At 64.2% G+C, this 15,086-nt stretch overlaps 1 protein-coding gene across 5 annotated transcripts in view; it reads left to right on the top strand.

Moving 5' to 3' along the window:
* PIEZO1 (piezo type mechanosensitive ion channel component 1) overlaps window positions 1-15,086 on the top strand; it is a 56,107-nt gene that overhangs the window by 35,949 nt on the left and 5,072 nt on the right. For 4 of the 5 annotated variants that reach the window (XM_059877395.1, XM_059877397.1, XM_015475784.3 and 1 more), the window contains exons 6-37: window positions 2,306-2,474; window positions 2,621-2,834; window positions 2,936-3,107; window positions 3,191-3,304; window positions 3,383-3,473; window positions 4,299-4,399; window positions 4,671-4,931; window positions 5,509-5,620; window positions 5,704-5,882; window positions 5,988-6,136; window positions 6,224-6,406; window positions 6,674-6,786; window positions 6,887-7,041; window positions 7,145-7,321; window positions 7,413-7,538; window positions 7,614-7,814; window positions 8,199-8,403; window positions 9,906-10,010; window positions 10,589-10,742; window positions 10,840-11,083; window positions 11,182-11,278; window positions 11,369-11,540; window positions 11,862-11,951; window positions 12,022-12,116; window positions 12,416-12,487; window positions 13,031-13,131; window positions 13,566-13,647; window positions 13,718-13,774; window positions 13,862-14,034; window positions 14,191-14,276; window positions 14,472-14,663; window positions 14,777-15,035. In XM_059877395.1, the coding sequence (XP_059733378.1) occupies window positions 2,306-2,474; window positions 2,621-2,834; window positions 2,936-3,107; window positions 3,191-3,304; window positions 3,383-3,473; window positions 4,299-4,399; window positions 4,671-4,931; window positions 5,509-5,620; window positions 5,704-5,882; window positions 5,988-6,136; window positions 6,224-6,406; window positions 6,674-6,786; window positions 6,887-7,041; window positions 7,145-7,321; window positions 7,413-7,538; window positions 7,614-7,814; window positions 8,199-8,403; window positions 9,906-10,010; window positions 10,589-10,742; window positions 10,840-11,083; window positions 11,182-11,278; window positions 11,369-11,540; window positions 11,862-11,951; window positions 12,022-12,116; window positions 12,416-12,487; window positions 13,031-13,131; window positions 13,566-13,647; window positions 13,718-13,774; window positions 13,862-14,034; window positions 14,191-14,276; window positions 14,472-14,663; window positions 14,777-15,035 (4,701 nt within the window). The remainder of the gene's footprint in view (window positions 1-2,305; window positions 2,475-2,620; window positions 2,835-2,935; window positions 3,108-3,190; window positions 3,305-3,382; window positions 3,474-4,298; window positions 4,400-4,670; window positions 4,932-5,508; window positions 5,621-5,703; window positions 5,883-5,987; window positions 6,137-6,223; window positions 6,407-6,673; window positions 6,787-6,886; window positions 7,042-7,144; window positions 7,322-7,412; window positions 7,539-7,613; window positions 7,815-8,198; window positions 8,404-9,905; window positions 10,011-10,588; window positions 10,743-10,839; window positions 11,084-11,181; window positions 11,279-11,368; window positions 11,541-11,861; window positions 11,952-12,021; window positions 12,117-12,415; window positions 12,488-13,030; window positions 13,132-13,565; window positions 13,648-13,717; window positions 13,775-13,861; window positions 14,035-14,190; window positions 14,277-14,471; window positions 14,664-14,776; window positions 15,036-15,086) is intronic. The other variant, XM_059877396.1, reaches the window with a different exon arrangement.

Here is a 15,086-nt window from a genome sequence, read left to right as displayed (position 1 = left end):
TGTGGACAAGGCAGAGGCTGTGTCGGCAGGAGGCCTAGAGCAGGGCCCTGCATCAGAGTCCCACCCTGGGTCTTTCCTCCGTGTCCTCTGGTTAAAGGCTCAGCTCTCCTGTCCCTGCATGAGGGCTGTAGTCTTGAGCCCCGTTTGGGTCCCACACTCGGCCTCGGCCTCTGTCAGTAGGACCTGGTTTCCAGGGCTGGGTCAGGTCTGTGATATCCAGGGAGGGTCCCTGCCCAGGAGGCGGTGGGGGACACAGGCTCACACCCTTAGCCCCAGTGTCCTCTGGTCAGGCTGCTGATGCTAGTGGAAATGAGGGCCTCAGTCCCCAGAGAGGGGGCCCTTCCTGTCACGGACTGGGGTGGGGCTCAGCCTGCAACTGACTGCCCATCCCCTGAGTCCTGGGGGACAAGGCTGGCACCCCCATTTCACAGAGGACATGGGGCCTGGAGATCAAGCAGCTCTTCCAGGTACTTGTAGGGGTCAAGTGGGGGCTGGGGCAGCCCCTTGACTGGCTGGCTCCCTCCATCCCTATGGCGTGTGGCACTGGCAGGCACAGGGCAGCCTCTGGTTTCCTCGTTAGCAGAGCCAGGGCTTCCAGGAACAGCTCTGACGGGAAGGAGCTAGCTGGTTCCCCATGCCAGCCCCCCACTCCACCCTGCCCATCGCCCCTCGGACCTCAGAGCAAGGCATTACAGGCACCCAGCATTTAAGGCCTGAGCCAGAAGCAGGCACAGCACCCCTTGCGGACGACCCCACCTGGCAGGGCCATAGTACATGCGTCTGCATACATGCACCCATCCCAACTTGGCACACGTGTATCCATGCCTGCCCTGCATTTCAGACGGGCTGCAGTGGGGGGTGCGGCCTGGGGGACTGGCCAAGGCAGGCTGGACGCTGCTAGCGGCCCCCAGCACCTGTTCTTTCGCCCAGCAGCTGCTTCTGTTCTTCCCACACCCAGAAGCGCTCATTTTCCACGGCAGCTTTCCCAGAGCTGGGGCCAGGCTGTGGGTGGAGTGAGCTCAGGCCTGGCTGCTGTGCCTTCTAGGGCTGACCCCCCACTCCCATTCCCGGACATAACGAGGGGTATGTCCCTGGGCACCACTCTGACCCCAAGGCTGGGCCTCCTGCCCTGCCCTGTCCCCTCCACACTAACAGATATGGCCCAGCAGCACTCCCTGGGGCCTGCCCAGCTCCCCACCTACGTTTGACAGGCAGAAGACAGATTCAGAGAGGTTAGGGGGCTTGCCGAGGCTGCCCAGTTGGGAGATGTGGAGCTGGGGTGTGACCAGGGCTCCTGGCTCCCCCACGCTCTCAGCCTGGACACCGAGGGCTGCCTTGGCCAGGACAGATGAGGCACAGGCCAGCGCCCACATCTCAGGTGGAGACCCAGGGCCTGGGCTTCTGACACAGAGGCTGTTCTTTCTGCCTCCCTCCGGCTCCCCAATTCCACGAAATAGTCTGTTCTGGGAAACCTTGAGGCAGGGCCAAGGAGACAGACCCTGGTGGGTCTCCGTGCCTGCGGACAGGTGAGGCCAGTAGGGCTGGCCAGGGACACCCAGGAGGCCCACCTCACTCTCCAGATGCCCCATGGGCAGCAGAATGAGAGCAGGCTGTCCCCTGGCGCAGTCTCCCCTGACAGTGTGACCTGAGTCCCCCCACCCCCAAGCCTCCATTGCCGTTCTTATAAGGAAGGTGCTGTGGGCCAGGAGTAGGGTGTGGAGCTGCTCTGTGACCATAGAATAAGGAGCACCTGTGGTCCTGGCATGCGTCCACTGGGGACACCCACTGGGGCGCTCTCAGGCCAGGGGCCTGGGGCACAGATGCATGAGCCTGTGGGCTGCCCTGTCCTCAGGGCCCCTGGAGCAGGTGGGAGATAAAGAAGACACACCTGAGGGGCACCTGGGTCATCTGAGTGCCAGGCCTTGGCAGGAAGGTGTCACTGCTGCAGTGGGCCACCTCCAGGAAGGCCTCCAGGGCTGCGAGGCCATGGGAAGGTGGTGGGCAGACCAGGCATGGAGGGCAGCACTGGTGCACACAGGCTAGTGGCCCTGTGACCTCAGAGGGCCAGCAGTGGGTGTGAAGGGGGGCCAGGGAGATGGCCACAGGGGTGGGCTCCTCCCTCCTCCCTCTCCCTCCCTCCTCCTCCCTTTCCCTCCTCCCTCTCCCTCCCTGCCCCCACCTCCCTCTCCCTCCCTGCCCCCTCCTCCCCACTTCCTTCTTTCCCCCTCCCGCTCTCTACTCCCTCCTCCCTCCTCCCCCTCCCCCACCATGTGCCTGACCTCTGCTCTTCCCATGACCTTGGCAGGATGATGACAGTGAGGAACTGGACACTGGCTCACTGGGGGAGCTGCGGGAAGCCCCTGAACTGTCCCCCACGCGGAGATCTCGGCTGGCCGCCCGGTTCCGGATCACAGCTCACTGGCTGCTCGTGGCAGCTGGGCGGACTCTGGCCATCATGCTGCTCGCACTGGCAGGTACTCACTGGGCAGGGGGCTGGGACCCCACCTCTGACCATCACGCTGGGAGGGGTCTCAGCAGCCAAGCTCCCCACTGACCAGTGAGACGGTGGTCACACCACCCCAGCCAGGAGTGACCCTGTGTGCCCCTGCCTGGCCCGCAGGCATTGCCCACCCCTCAGCCTTCTCCAGTGTCTACTTCCTGCTCTTCCTGGCCATTGGCACTTGGTGGGCCTGTCACTTCCCCATCAGCCTGTTGGGCTTCAACACACTCTGCGTCATGGTGAGCTGCATTGGCACCGGCCATCTCATCTGCCTCTATTGCTACCAGACACCTCTCGCCCAGGCCACTCTCCCACCTGCTGGCATCTGGGCCAGGTGAGGGCTCGCCCCAGGCACCGCCCTGCCCTCGCCCCAGCCCTGCCCACCCGGCACCCATGACCCCTCGCCGCAGTCACCAACACGCCTTCTCTGGGCAGGGTGTTTGGTCTCAAGGACTTTTTGGCCCCCACCAACTGCTCCAGCCCCAACGTGCTGGTCATCAATGCTAACCACGACTGGCCCGTGTACGTGAGCCCCGGCATCCTGCTGCTGCTCTGCTACACGGTGACCTCGCTCTTGAAGCTCCATGCCCACCAGCCTGTGGACCAGGTGAGCACCCAGGCCAGCGCCCTGCGTCCCCTACCCCCTTGGGCCAGGGCAAGGGGGCTGAGCCTCACCTCTGGTCTCCACAGAGGAAGGAGGCGGCCGGGGACGATGACACACGGGAGGTGGAGTTGACAGAGGTGGACCAGTGGCCCCAGGGTCAGGCCAGAGTTGTGGCCATCAAGGAGGAAGGGGCTGCCCAGGTGAGCAGTCGGGACTGAGAGGTGGGGCTGGCACCCCTCTGCCCACGGGCTTGGCTCATGGGCTTGGCTTGTCTACAGCACACAATGCCTACTCCCACAACACCAGACCCCGAGGACAACTGCATCATACACGACCTCACTGGCCACAGCGCCGTCCAGCAGCGAACCTGTAAGTATATGTAGCCGTGCAGTGCTGCCCCCTGGCGGCCTTGCCGTATCGGCCTCTCTAGCTTCACCCTTCTTTGGGGCTGCCCACGGACCTTCATGGCTTGGGTGGTAAAGAATCCGCCTGCAATGCGGGAGACCTGGGTTCGATCCCTGGGATGGGAAGATCCCCTGGAGGAGGGAAAGGCTACCCATTCCAGTATTCTGGCCTGGAGAATTCCATGGACTGTATAGTCCATGGGGTCAAAAAGAGTCGGACACGACTGAGCGACTTTCACTCACTTACTCACGGACCCAAGACCCTGCAGGGATCTCCCTTGCCTGTCCGCTTGCCTCTCAGTCCCAGAGTTATTCACTGCTTTGTCTTGGGCTGGCTCTGTGTCTCCAGGGCAGGTCTGGGCTTTTTTCCTTGGTGCTTTTTCTTTCTTTTCTTTTGCCGTAAGCCTCGATTTCCATCTCACAAAGGGGATGAAGTTGCTGGCCTCGGGGGATGTGGGCACTCACAGAGCTGGAAGGACTGAGGCCATCTCGTCCACCCTGTCCCTCTAGAGTCTTGGAAACCAAAGCTGGGAGGGGGGGTGAGAATGGGCCAGGGTCCCACGACACATTGGGAACAGGGTCAGACAGGAGCCTGGACCCTTTTCTGCCCCCAGAGCCCCTATGAGACTGTGCTAAGCATGGCTCCCCCCGCCCCCGCCCCAGACTGCAGCTCCAGCACTGTCTGCACTTGGGGGCTGAGTCAGGTATGGGTGAGGGGCTTTGCCCTATTGATTTTGGAGCCTCCCCAGCAGGCATCCTGCTTCACCTGTGACCCCTACCCTCACCCTAGCATGCCCCCGGCTGGCTGAGCCAAAGGAGACGTCTCCGCTGCACGGCCTGGGCCACCTCATCATGGACCAGAGCTACGTGTGTGCCCTCATCGCCATGATGGTAAGGGCACTGGCCCAGACCAGCCGAGGGCTGGGCCTTCCCACGGGCTCTCACGGCATTCCAGGAGAGGATGGTGGCCTGGTGCCTTGTCGCCAGAAGTGGGTGGGACTGTGGCCTGCCTGCTGGGCCACAAGCCGTCCAGGCCAGCCAGCAGCTGCGTGGTTGTGTGTGCACGTTTGTGCGGTGGGTGTGTGGGTGGGCCAGCAGGGCGGGTTTGCTTTCCTGTTGGCCTGGGGAGCGTGCGTGCAGCCCTGCCCCGCCCGGCCCGCAGGTGTGGAGCATCACCTACCACAGCTGGCTGACCTTCGTGCTGCTGCTCTGGGCCTGCCTCATCTGGACGGTACGCAGCCGCCACCAGCTGGCCATGCTCTGCTCGCCCTTCATCCTGCTCTATGGGCTGGCACTCTGCTGCCTGCGTTACGTGTGGGCCATGGACCTGCGGCCCGAGCTGCCCACCGCCCTGGGCCCCGTCAGCCTGCGCCAGCTGGGGCTGGAGCACACCCGCTACCCCTGCCTGGACCTGGGTGCCATGGTGAGTCCGCCCGGCCCTCCCCCGGCTCCCAGTGTGGTGGGCGTGCTACAGCCCAGGGCCTGTGTCTGGGTGTCTGGGTGTGTGGGTGTCTGGGTGTCACCTGGACCCCTGGCCAAGCCCAGCATAGTTGCTCAATCGGTGTTTGTCGAGTGAATGTGTGACAACCTCACGTTGCTGGGGGCACCATCCTATCTGCCTGAGACAGGCTCTGTGAGCACTGCATGTGGTCCCAGGTCCCAGTGAGTTTCTGTGCCCTCATGGTGCCCCTTGTGAGACAGGTCACTGCACCTGGGCATCCATGCCACCGGTGGCCATGTGGGGGGTGTGGGTTACACCTCACCATGTGAGTCCACGGGCATGCAAGCATGCAAACACATGTGAGCCCGTGTTCACCTGTGGGTCTGTGTGCACACAAGATCATGTGTGAGTAGGAGCCACTGTGTGGGAGTGTGTGCGCGTTTGTTTGTGAACTTGTGCCTGTGAGGAGGATGGCAGGTTGGGGGACACCTTCCTGCTCTAGTCTCGCCTCCGGCTCCCCTGCCTGGGCCCCTCAGTGATGCCGCCCCCGTCTCCCCAGCTGCTGTGCACCCTGACCTTCTGGCTCCTGCTGCGCCAGTTTGTGAAGGAGAAGCTGCTGAGGAGGGCACGGGCCCCTGTGGCGCTGACGGAGGTCACCGTGGCCGCCACGGGTGAGCGGGTGGGAGGGCTGGGTGACTGGGGGGCAGCTCCTTCCCACCTGCCTGGTCCTGATGCCGTGCCCCACCCGCTGCAGAGCCCACGCGGACGCAGATGCTGCTGCGGAGCCTGGGGGAGCTGGTCAGGGGCATCTACGCCAAGTACTGGATCTACGTGTGCGCAGGCATGTTCATCGTGGTCAGCTTTGCTGGCCGCCTGGTGGTCTACAAGATCGTCTACATGTTGCTCTTCCTGCTCTGTCTCATCCTCTTCCAGGTGTGGGGGCATGGGGCACAGAGAGGTGGAGGTGGGGGCACAGAGGGGCACGGAGTCAGGCGGTTGGGCCTCACAGCCGGCTTCACTGCGCCCGTTGGCCGGCAGGTCTACTACAGCCTGTGGCGGAAGCTGCTCAAGGCATTCTGGTGGCTGGTGGTGGCCTACACCATGCTGGTGTTGGTGGCCGTCTACACCTTCCAGTTCCAGGACTTCCCGGCCTACTGGCGCAACCTGACGGGCCTCACCGATGAGCAGTGAGTCTGGGATGGGGCTGGGGGCAGTGGGATGCCACCATAGGGGCCATGCAACCATGCTGACCCCTACCCCGCCCCCCCACCCAGGCTGGGGGACTTGGGCCTGGAGCAGTTCAGCGTGTCCGAGCTCTTCTCCAGCATCCTGGTCCCCGGCTTCTTCCTGCTTGCCTGCATTCTGCAGCTGCACTACTTCCACCGGCCCTTCATGCAGCTCACCGACCCCGAGCACCGGCCCCTACCTGGTGCCTGCACCCCACGCTGGGTTCCCGGGTAGGCCTGGCCCCTGGGGCTGGGGTCTGCAGAGGCTGGTGGTATTGGGCAGGAGACCTGGAATGGGGGTAGGGCCTCAGCCATAGCCTTCAGTGCCCCAATGGGGTCACAGGGGTCAGGAGATCAGCAGGCCCCATGCTCCCACCTGGTGGCTGCAGCACCCACAGCCAGGGTCCCAGAGCTGGGGAGGGGGAGGCAGGAGAGGAAGGGGCTGCAGGGCCGCCTGAGGAGCGCGGGTGGGAAGGACACTCCGGGGCCCTGTCCTAGGCGGGACGCGGTGAGCCGGACCCCCCTGCTGCAGCAGGAGGAAGAGGAGGAGGTACCCAGGGACGAGGGGCTGGGCACGGCCAGCCCCCACCAGGTCACACAGGTCCCAGAGGGTAAGTTCAAGGTGCCCAGACTTGAGCCCCGGAGCCCCATCTGCATGGGACAGGATGGCCCAGGCCCCTCCTCCTCACTGTCCCCCCAATGCCCCCCCAGCCAGCAAGTGGGGCCTGGTGGCTGAGCGGCTGCTGGACCTGGCCACCGGCTTCTCGGACGTCATCACCCGCGTGCAGGTGCTGGTGCGGCGCCTGCTGGAGCTGCACGTCTTCAAGCTGGTGGCCCTGTACACCGTGTGGGTGGCCCTGAAGGAGGTGAGTGTGGACATTCTCGCATACCCGCCTGGGCCCCCTGGGTGCTGTTAGGGGGGCAAGGGGCCTGTGGGGAGGGCACTGATCCGGCCGCCGCCACCCATAGGTGTCGGTGCTGAACTTCCTGCTGGTCGTGCTCTGGGCCTTCGCCCTGCCCTACCCACGCTTCCGGCCCATGGCCTCATGCCTGGCCACTGTGTGGACCTGCATCATCATCGTGTGCAAGATGCTGTACCAGCTCAAGGTGGTCAACCCCCACGAGTACGCCAGCAACTGCACGGAGGTACGTGTCACAGTGGAAGGGCGGGCACAGAGGGCCTGGGTGGGGGTCCATCCCTGGGGTCAGCATGCAGTGCCCGCCGCTCCTCTCCCAGCCCTTCCCCAATAGTACGAACCTGCAGAAGACGGAGATCCGCCAGTCCTTGCTGTATCGCGGGCCTGTTGACCCTGCCAACTGGTTTGGGGTGCGGAAGGGCTTCCCCAACCTGGGCTACATCCAGGTGAGTGCAGCAGGCAGGTGGGCCGGGTAGGGGGCGCTGTGGGGCAGGTGGGGCCTGACTGCCCTTGCCCCTCAGAACCACCTGCAGATCCTGCTGCTGCTGGTGTTTGAGGCCATGGTGTACCGGAGCCAGGACTACCACCACCGCCGGCACCAGCTGGCCCCGCTGCCTGCCCAGGCTGTCTGCGCCGAGGGCACCCGCCAGCGGCTGGACCGCGACCTGCCCAGCTGCCTCAAGTACTACGTGAACTTCTTCTTCTACAAATTTGGGCTGGAGGTGAGGCGGGGGTCAACTCTTGCCCCTTCCATGGGGTTGGGCTCAGCCGCAGGGGTCCTTGCCACCCTCTGTGGGGCCTTTGCTGAGCAAAGGCTAGAGGGGATGGGGGGGTGCAGACCAAGGGGGCCAGGTGCCCCAGCTGGAGGTGGGCTTGGGCTTGGGCTCAACTCTGTCGTGGGACACCCACCTTGATTCCCCCAGCATGGAGACGTGTTTAGCCTCTCTTCTCATCCAGGAGAGTGGTCTGGGCCGCTGCCCCCGTCCTGGGCACAACACCCTCTGCCCCCCAAGGCCACCCAGAGGCAGAGTCAGGAGGACCCCCCACCCCCACCGCCGGCTCAATGTCCTCACCCTGGCCACCCCTTTCCTCTCTGCCACCCCCAGGTCTGCTTCCTGGCAGCCGTGAACGTGATCGGGCAGCGCATGAACTTCATGGTCATCCTGCACGGCTGCTGGCTGGTGGCCATCCTTACCCGCCGACGCCGGGAGGCCATCGCCCGCCTCTGGCCCAATTACTGCCTGTTCCTGGCGCTCTTCCTGCTGTACCAGTACCTGCTGTGCCTGGGTGTTCCCCCCGCCCTGTGCATTGGTGAGTGGGCCGCTGGCTGGGCACACGCTGGGTGCCTTGGCCACTGGTGTGGCGTCAGGCCCCTCCCACCTGCACCCCCTCCCCCTCCGTGGGCTCTGTGGGCTGCAGCCGTGCCAGCTCTAGCGGGCAGTGCTGGCCCCTCATTCACTGGTCTCCCTGAATCCGTTGTTTACTTTTTGCCAAGAATTTTATTTTGAAAAGTTTCAAATGATCAGAGAGGTTGAGAGTTTGAAAAATAGTCTGGGCGTGCGCTCCTCTTGGCTAGTGGGGGCTGTCTGGAGTCCATGTCCAGTATGCCCAGGGTGGAGGCCTCTGTGTGCAGGGCGGTGACCATGCTCGGCCGCCCATCCCTGGACGACACCTTGGTCTGGTGTGCCATCCAAGCTCAGTGGCCGCATCCTCAAGGCCGTGTCCCTGGTGGCTGCTGGCTCTGAGCAGGACCTGACAGGAGCGCTTGGCCATCTCCTTCCGTCACCTTTCTGTTGTGACCTTTCCGGGGTCAGGCCACGGGCTGGCAGAAAGCCCTGATCTTGGAATTGTGGGCTGTGCCCCAGGCTTAGAGGCTGGTGAACACGTGGGCAGGAACGGCCCACAGCTGGGGGAGTGAGCGGCCATCAGCCCTGCGTGCTGAGGGGCTGGCGCGCAGTCTTGTGTGTGCACATCCACACCTGCAGACTCCCTGCTGGGGGCAGACCTGCGTGCGGTGCACATCGGTTCCGACTTCCGTTACTCCTGGCGCACTCGTTAGTTGTCCTCTCTGTGAGAGGAGTTGGGGTTTCTCCCCCTCCTGCTGTTTCCTGTGGTCTGCAGGTACAGGGGTTTCTCTGGACGCCTTGTGATGTCCTGTGCTCCCTTTCACATTCGGAGCGTCTCGGCGGTGCCTGGAGCCCCCAGGCAGGCCCTTCCTCCCTCAGTGTCTGTGGAAGGCAGATCCCTGGCCCGGGAAATGCCGCTTTTGGTTGACAGTCTGTGAGTTTTGACAGAGAGCAGCAGAAGCACAACAGAGCTTGTAAACACGCTTCACGTAGTTGTGAAGCGTCAGCCTCTGACTCGACCTGGCACAGCGACCCAAGTTAGGAACCAGAAGAGGTGCAGGAGATGTCGGGGATGAGGTGCTGCAGAGGTCTGCTGTTCACCAGTGTGCAGGTGTCTGTGGGGCCGTGGTTTCTGTTTCTCTGGGGTGATCACCCCCGGTAGTCCTGCCAGTTCCCCTCTGCTCCGTTACTGGGCGTCCACACTGTTTTAGCGATTCTGACAGGTGTGCAGTGAAGCCTCATTTGGGTCTATCTGGGCTGTGGCCCACACGCAGGGCTCCGGCCCCACCCCCCTCAACCCCTGTGCCCCACCCACATCCCCCCGCCCACCCAGGGCGTCTGGAGCGCATGTCTGTGAGAACTGGGCTCCCTGGGCCTGTGTGCAAGAGGGTGTGTATGTGCGACTCCTGGGGTTACTGGGGTTGGAGGTGGGTTGGGACAGTGGGTGACCACACCCTCTGCCTACAGACTACCCATGGCGCTGGAGCCGGGCCGTCCCCATGAACTCCGCGCTCATCAAGTGGCTATACCTGCCTGATTTCTTCAGCACCCCCAATGCCACCAACCTCATCAGTGAGTCCCCAGCCCCTCACACACACGTGCCACTGCCAGCCATGCTGAGACCTTGCAGATGCCCATGGGATGGTCAGCGGGTGGGCACCAACCCTCCTCTCCAGCCAGCAAGGGGCCCATTGTCCAGGCCTCACCAGGCAGTCCAGTCCTGCCATCCCTGTGGGGTCTGTGTTCCATGAATGTACCCCGTCCCACAGGCCCATCTCCCATGTACACAGTCCACCACACAGACACATGTCTGCTCACTGGTGTGGGCACAGGTGTGCATGCAGGAGTGGACATGGGCGGACACGGGTGTGGAGACTGATGCCACATGGCATACAGTTAGGCTCGCATTGGCCTATTTCCTGATGTGTGTGTGTGTGTATGTAGATCTACATGTACACACAGAAAATGCACACAGGTATGTTCTCTGACACCCGTGTGCACATCCACACGGTGAGTAGATGCTGGCGTAAATACGCATGGGCGTTTCTGCCCAGCTGCCCACACAACCCATCACCCCAGGATAAGGGCCAAGCTGGCAGGAAGTGGACTGCACTTCCAGGGCGTGACAGTGGCCTCTCATTTGCCCACAGGTGACTTCCTGCTGCTGCTCTGCGCCTCCCAGCAGTGGCAGGTGTTCTCGGCCGAGCGCATGGAGGAGTGGCGGCACATGGCTGGCGTCAATACTGACCGCCTGGAGCCTCTGCGGGGGGAGCCCAACCCCGTGCCCAACTTCATCCACTGCAGGTGGGGGTCTTAGAGGCTGTGGGACTCCTGGGGCCGTGGTCCCGGGCTGCTGGGGAAGTGGTGGTGACCTGGGTCCACGGTGACATCCACTCGGCAGGTCCTACCTCGACATGCTGAAGGTGGCTGTCTTCCGCTACTTCTTCTGGCTGGTGCTGGTGGTGGTGTTCATCACGGGGGCCACGCGCATCAGCGTCTTTGGGCTGGGCTACCTACTGGCCTGCTTCTACTTGCTGCTCTTCGGCACCAGCCTGCAGCAGAAGGACACGCGTGCCCGCCTCGTGCTGTGGGACTGCCTCATCCTTTACAATGTCACTGTCATCGTCTCCAAGAACATGCTCTCTGTGAGCCCGGCCCCGCCCCGTCCCATCTCGCCTGGCCCCGCCCCACCCCCTGGCTCCGCCCCGCCCTGCCACCCAGACTGACCCTCCTCCACCCGCAGCTCCTGTCCTGCGTCTTCGTGGAGCAGATGCAGAGCAGCTTCTGCTGGGTCATCCAGCTCTTCAGCCTCGTATGCACCGTCAAGGGCTACTACGACCGTGAGTGGGCGAAGCAGGCGGCCGGGGCTCCGGGGGTGCTCCGGGATAGCCGGCGTACAGGACCCTGACCTGGACCCTATCTGTACGCAGCCAAGGAGATGCTGGGCCGCGACCAGGACTGCCTGCTGCCCGTGGAGGAGGCGGGCGTCCTGTGGGACAGCGTCTGCTTCCTGTTTCTGCTGCTGCAGCGCAGGGTGTTCCTCAGCTACTACTTCCTGCACGTTCAGGCCGAGCTCCGCGCCACCGCCCTGCAGGCCTCCAGGTGTGCCGCCCCTCTGTGACTTGACTTGTCACCTAGAGGGAGAACCAAGGAGACAGAACCCCTGGGACCTTCTCAGGACCTTGGCGAGGCGCGGTCTCGCCCCCCTCTTGGTTGTTGGCTGGACTGAGGTTGCGTCCCCACTGGGAGGCCTTCCTCCCCAGCCCTGCGCTTTGGCTGCTCCTGTTCCCTCCCTCCCTGTGATACTGGAGGTTCTAGGAGGGTTTCCCTCTCCCCACAGCAGGACAAGGAGGGGTGTGGGCGGCTAGGACCTGAGCCCCCTGGGCCAGGCCATAGCTAATACGCAGCTTTGCTGCCCTACAGGGGCTTTGCCCTCTACAATGCTGCCAATCTCAAGACCATCGAGCTCCACCGCAGAGCGGAGGAGAAGTCACTGGCCCAGCTGAAAAGACAGTAGGTGCCATGTGGGCAAGGCCAGGGCTTTCCCGACTTGCCCAATGCTGAGCCACCTCCCCTTCTGCAGGATGGAGCGGATCCGGGCCAAGCAAGAGAAGCACAGGCAGGGCCGGGCCAACCGAGGCTGCCTTCAGGGCTCCCCGGATCCCGGCCAAGAGCCAGGTGAGTGTGGACAGAGCCTCGGCGCCCACATCCCATGTGTCCATGCCCGCTGGAGCCATGTCCGTGCTGTGTGATGTCCCATGGGGCTTCTGGCCCATCCACCCTGTGCTGTGTGGTCATTCTGTCCCTGCAGGCCACATGGCCGGACCATGACTATCCGTCTGCACTTGTGGGCTGTCCTCCACCCACCGTGGCCCTTCATGTAGCCCCTTCATTGCCCAGGGGCTCCGAGTCTGTGTCTGCTGAGGGGCCGCCTGCGCCCCTTCCCACTGGCTCATGCGCACCCTGCCCCTCCACAGGGCCCAGCAGCCCAGGGGGCTCCTCCCCGCCACAACAACAGTGGTGGCGGCCCTGGCTGGACCACGCCACAGGTACTGCTCCCACCTGGCCTTCCCTGACCACCCTTTCAGAGCCGCTGTGCGCTAGGCAGGCTTCCCTCTTGCCCTGCACTGACCTGGCCGGCACCTCCCAGGAGCCCTGCTCTCAGGCTTCACACTGAGCCTCTGGGTCATCAGGGGCCACATCCCTACAACAGGCTCTGTGTGTCTTCTGCTTTCTAACTCTTGGACTCAGAAGTATGAGTCTTGGCTGCTGGCTGGCAGTGTCCCTCCTTCCCAGTCCTGCTCGCTCGTGTTCCTCTCGTCCAGTCTGGTCTCGTCCCCCCCTGCTCTTGCTTGTGTCCTGTGCATGTGCTGCTGTCCCCCGGCCTGCCACTCCCTGGTTCTTGCCCGTGGCCGTCCCTCTGAGGAGGGTGGCTTGCGGGCCTTTGCCCCAGGGTCACGGGCTGCTGAGGGTCCCAAGCTGGCCAGAATAGCCAGACTGTTACCGGACCCATCCCAAACCAAAGAGATGAACTTGAGGGTCTGGCGGGAGGAGGGAGGGTGGCTGGCTCTCAGTGCCCCCCTTGCCCGCAGTTATCCACTCTGGGGACTATTTCCTGTTCGAGTCGGACAGTGAGGAGGAGGAGGAAGCCCAGCCCGAGGACCCCAGGCCATCGTCACAGAGCGCCTTTCAGGTGAGCATGTGGGCCTGACACTCCCTAGGCCTAGGGCACCTACTCAGCCCATTCAGACCTCCTGCACTCACATATGGGGGGGAAGGCAGGATCTAGGGGTAAAGGTCATGGGCAGCTGTGTGCCTCTCTGCCCACCTCCCCGGGCCCTGACTGACCACCCTGGTCTCTTGAGAAGGCTCACTGTTTGCTAGACACACCCTTCCTGTCCACCTTTGGGCTCCTGTTCTCAGCATGGGGACTGGCACTGAGTGGAAGCCAGGATGTGCTGGGTGGCTCATGTACCACCCCCGTCTTCCCACCACAGCCCCCCAGGGATCTGATGGCCCCCACTCTGGCCTCCTGACCCCAGGCTGCTCCTGGACGGGAGGCAGAGGTGGGTAAATGGGATCCCATGGCAGGAGTGGAGGGGTGCTAACCCAGGGCCCTGCCTGCAGATGGCCTACCAGGCGTGGGTGACCAACGCGCAGACGGTGCTTCGGCAGCAGCGGCAGCAGAGGGCCGAGCAGCTGCGCACAGGTGAGTCTGGCTATGGGCAGGTTGTGGGGTGGTGGGGAGGCAAAGCGCTGATCAGGTCCCCTGTGCCTAGGAGGCGACCCAAGCCAGGAAGCAGGGCCGGCAGAGGGCTTGGAGGACGAGGTGACCGGTGAGTTGGTGCCAAGGGCTGGGGTCAGGGAGTGGGGGTTACCCGCTGACCGCTCCTTTATGCCCTCCTGCCCAACCCTCACCGCAGGCCGCAGCCATGTGATGCAGAGAGTCCTGAGCGCCGTGCAGTTCCTGTGGGTGCTGGGCCAGGCGCTGGTGGACGGGCTGACGCGCTGGCTGCACGACTTCACGCGGCACCACCGCGCCATAAGCGACGTACTGCGCGCAGAGCGCTACCTGCTCACGCAGGAGCTGCTCCGGGTGAGCGGGCTGCCCCGGCCCCGCCTTGCCACTCCCCGGGGTCCGCCCCCTACACCGACGCCCCGCCCACCACCACATGCCCCGCCCCTGCACAGACGCCTGCCACGCCCCCCATTTGCCCAAGTCGGTTGACCTGAGACCCTGGCTGCCCTGCAGGGCGGAGAGGTGCGCCGGGACGTGCTGGACCAGCTGTACGCCAACGAAGCTGAGGCAGCCCGTGATGCGCTGAGCACAGCATCGAGGTAGGAGCGGGGGCGGGCGGCTCAGGACAGTGGGGACTCACCTCACGCGGCCTGTCCAGCCCCAGCGCCTGAGCTGCTGCACAGGGGGCGGTAGCCGGCTGGGCCCTTGTCCACCAGAGACCCAGAAGCCCTCCAGGACTGCCCCCAGAGCCCGGGCAGAGCACAGGCCGCCTTGTGAGCTGCCTTCTCCCGCAGCGGGCTGGGGGTGGAGGAGCCGCTGAGCAGCGTGACCGAGGACACCAGCAGCCCCCTGAGCACTGGCTACAATACCCGCAGCAGCAGCGAAGAGGTGGTCACCGAGCCTGGGGCTTCTCTGCGCAGCTCTGGGGAGCTTCCCGCTGGCGGCCGCGCCCGAATGCGCACGGCCAGCGAGCTGCTGGTGGACAGGTGAGCAGGGAGGGGTGCACAGCAGGTGGCCCCCGAGGCTCCGAGCGGGTGCCGGTGCTGGGTGCTGGTGCCGTCCAGGCCTCTGCGCCAGGCCTGAGCCCGGTCCCCCGCAGGCGCGTGCACATTCCGGAGCTGGAGGAGGCGGAGCAGTTCGCGGCGGGGCGGGGCCGGGCGCTTCGGCTGCTGGAGGCCCTGTACCAGTGCGTGGCTGCCCACTCGGAGCTGCTGTGCTACTTCGTGATCGTCCTCAACCACATGGTCACTGCCTCAGCTACCTCCCTTGTGCTGCCCGTGCTGGTCTTCCTGTGGGCCATGCTCTCCATCCCGCGGCCCAGCAAGCGCTTCTGGATGACGGCCATCATCTTCACGGAGGTGGGCGTCGCTGGAGGGGTGGGGATGGGGGAGGGTGCGGGCGCCACGCTG

This window comes from Bos taurus, chromosome 18, assembly GCF_002263795.3.
Source record: "Bos taurus isolate L1 Dominette 01449 registration number 42190680 breed Hereford chromosome 18, ARS-UCD2.0, whole genome shotgun sequence".
Lineage (NCBI taxonomy): Eukaryota > Metazoa > Chordata > Mammalia > Artiodactyla > Bovidae > Bos > Bos taurus.
This window is presented reverse-complemented; position numbering and strand designations above follow the sequence as displayed.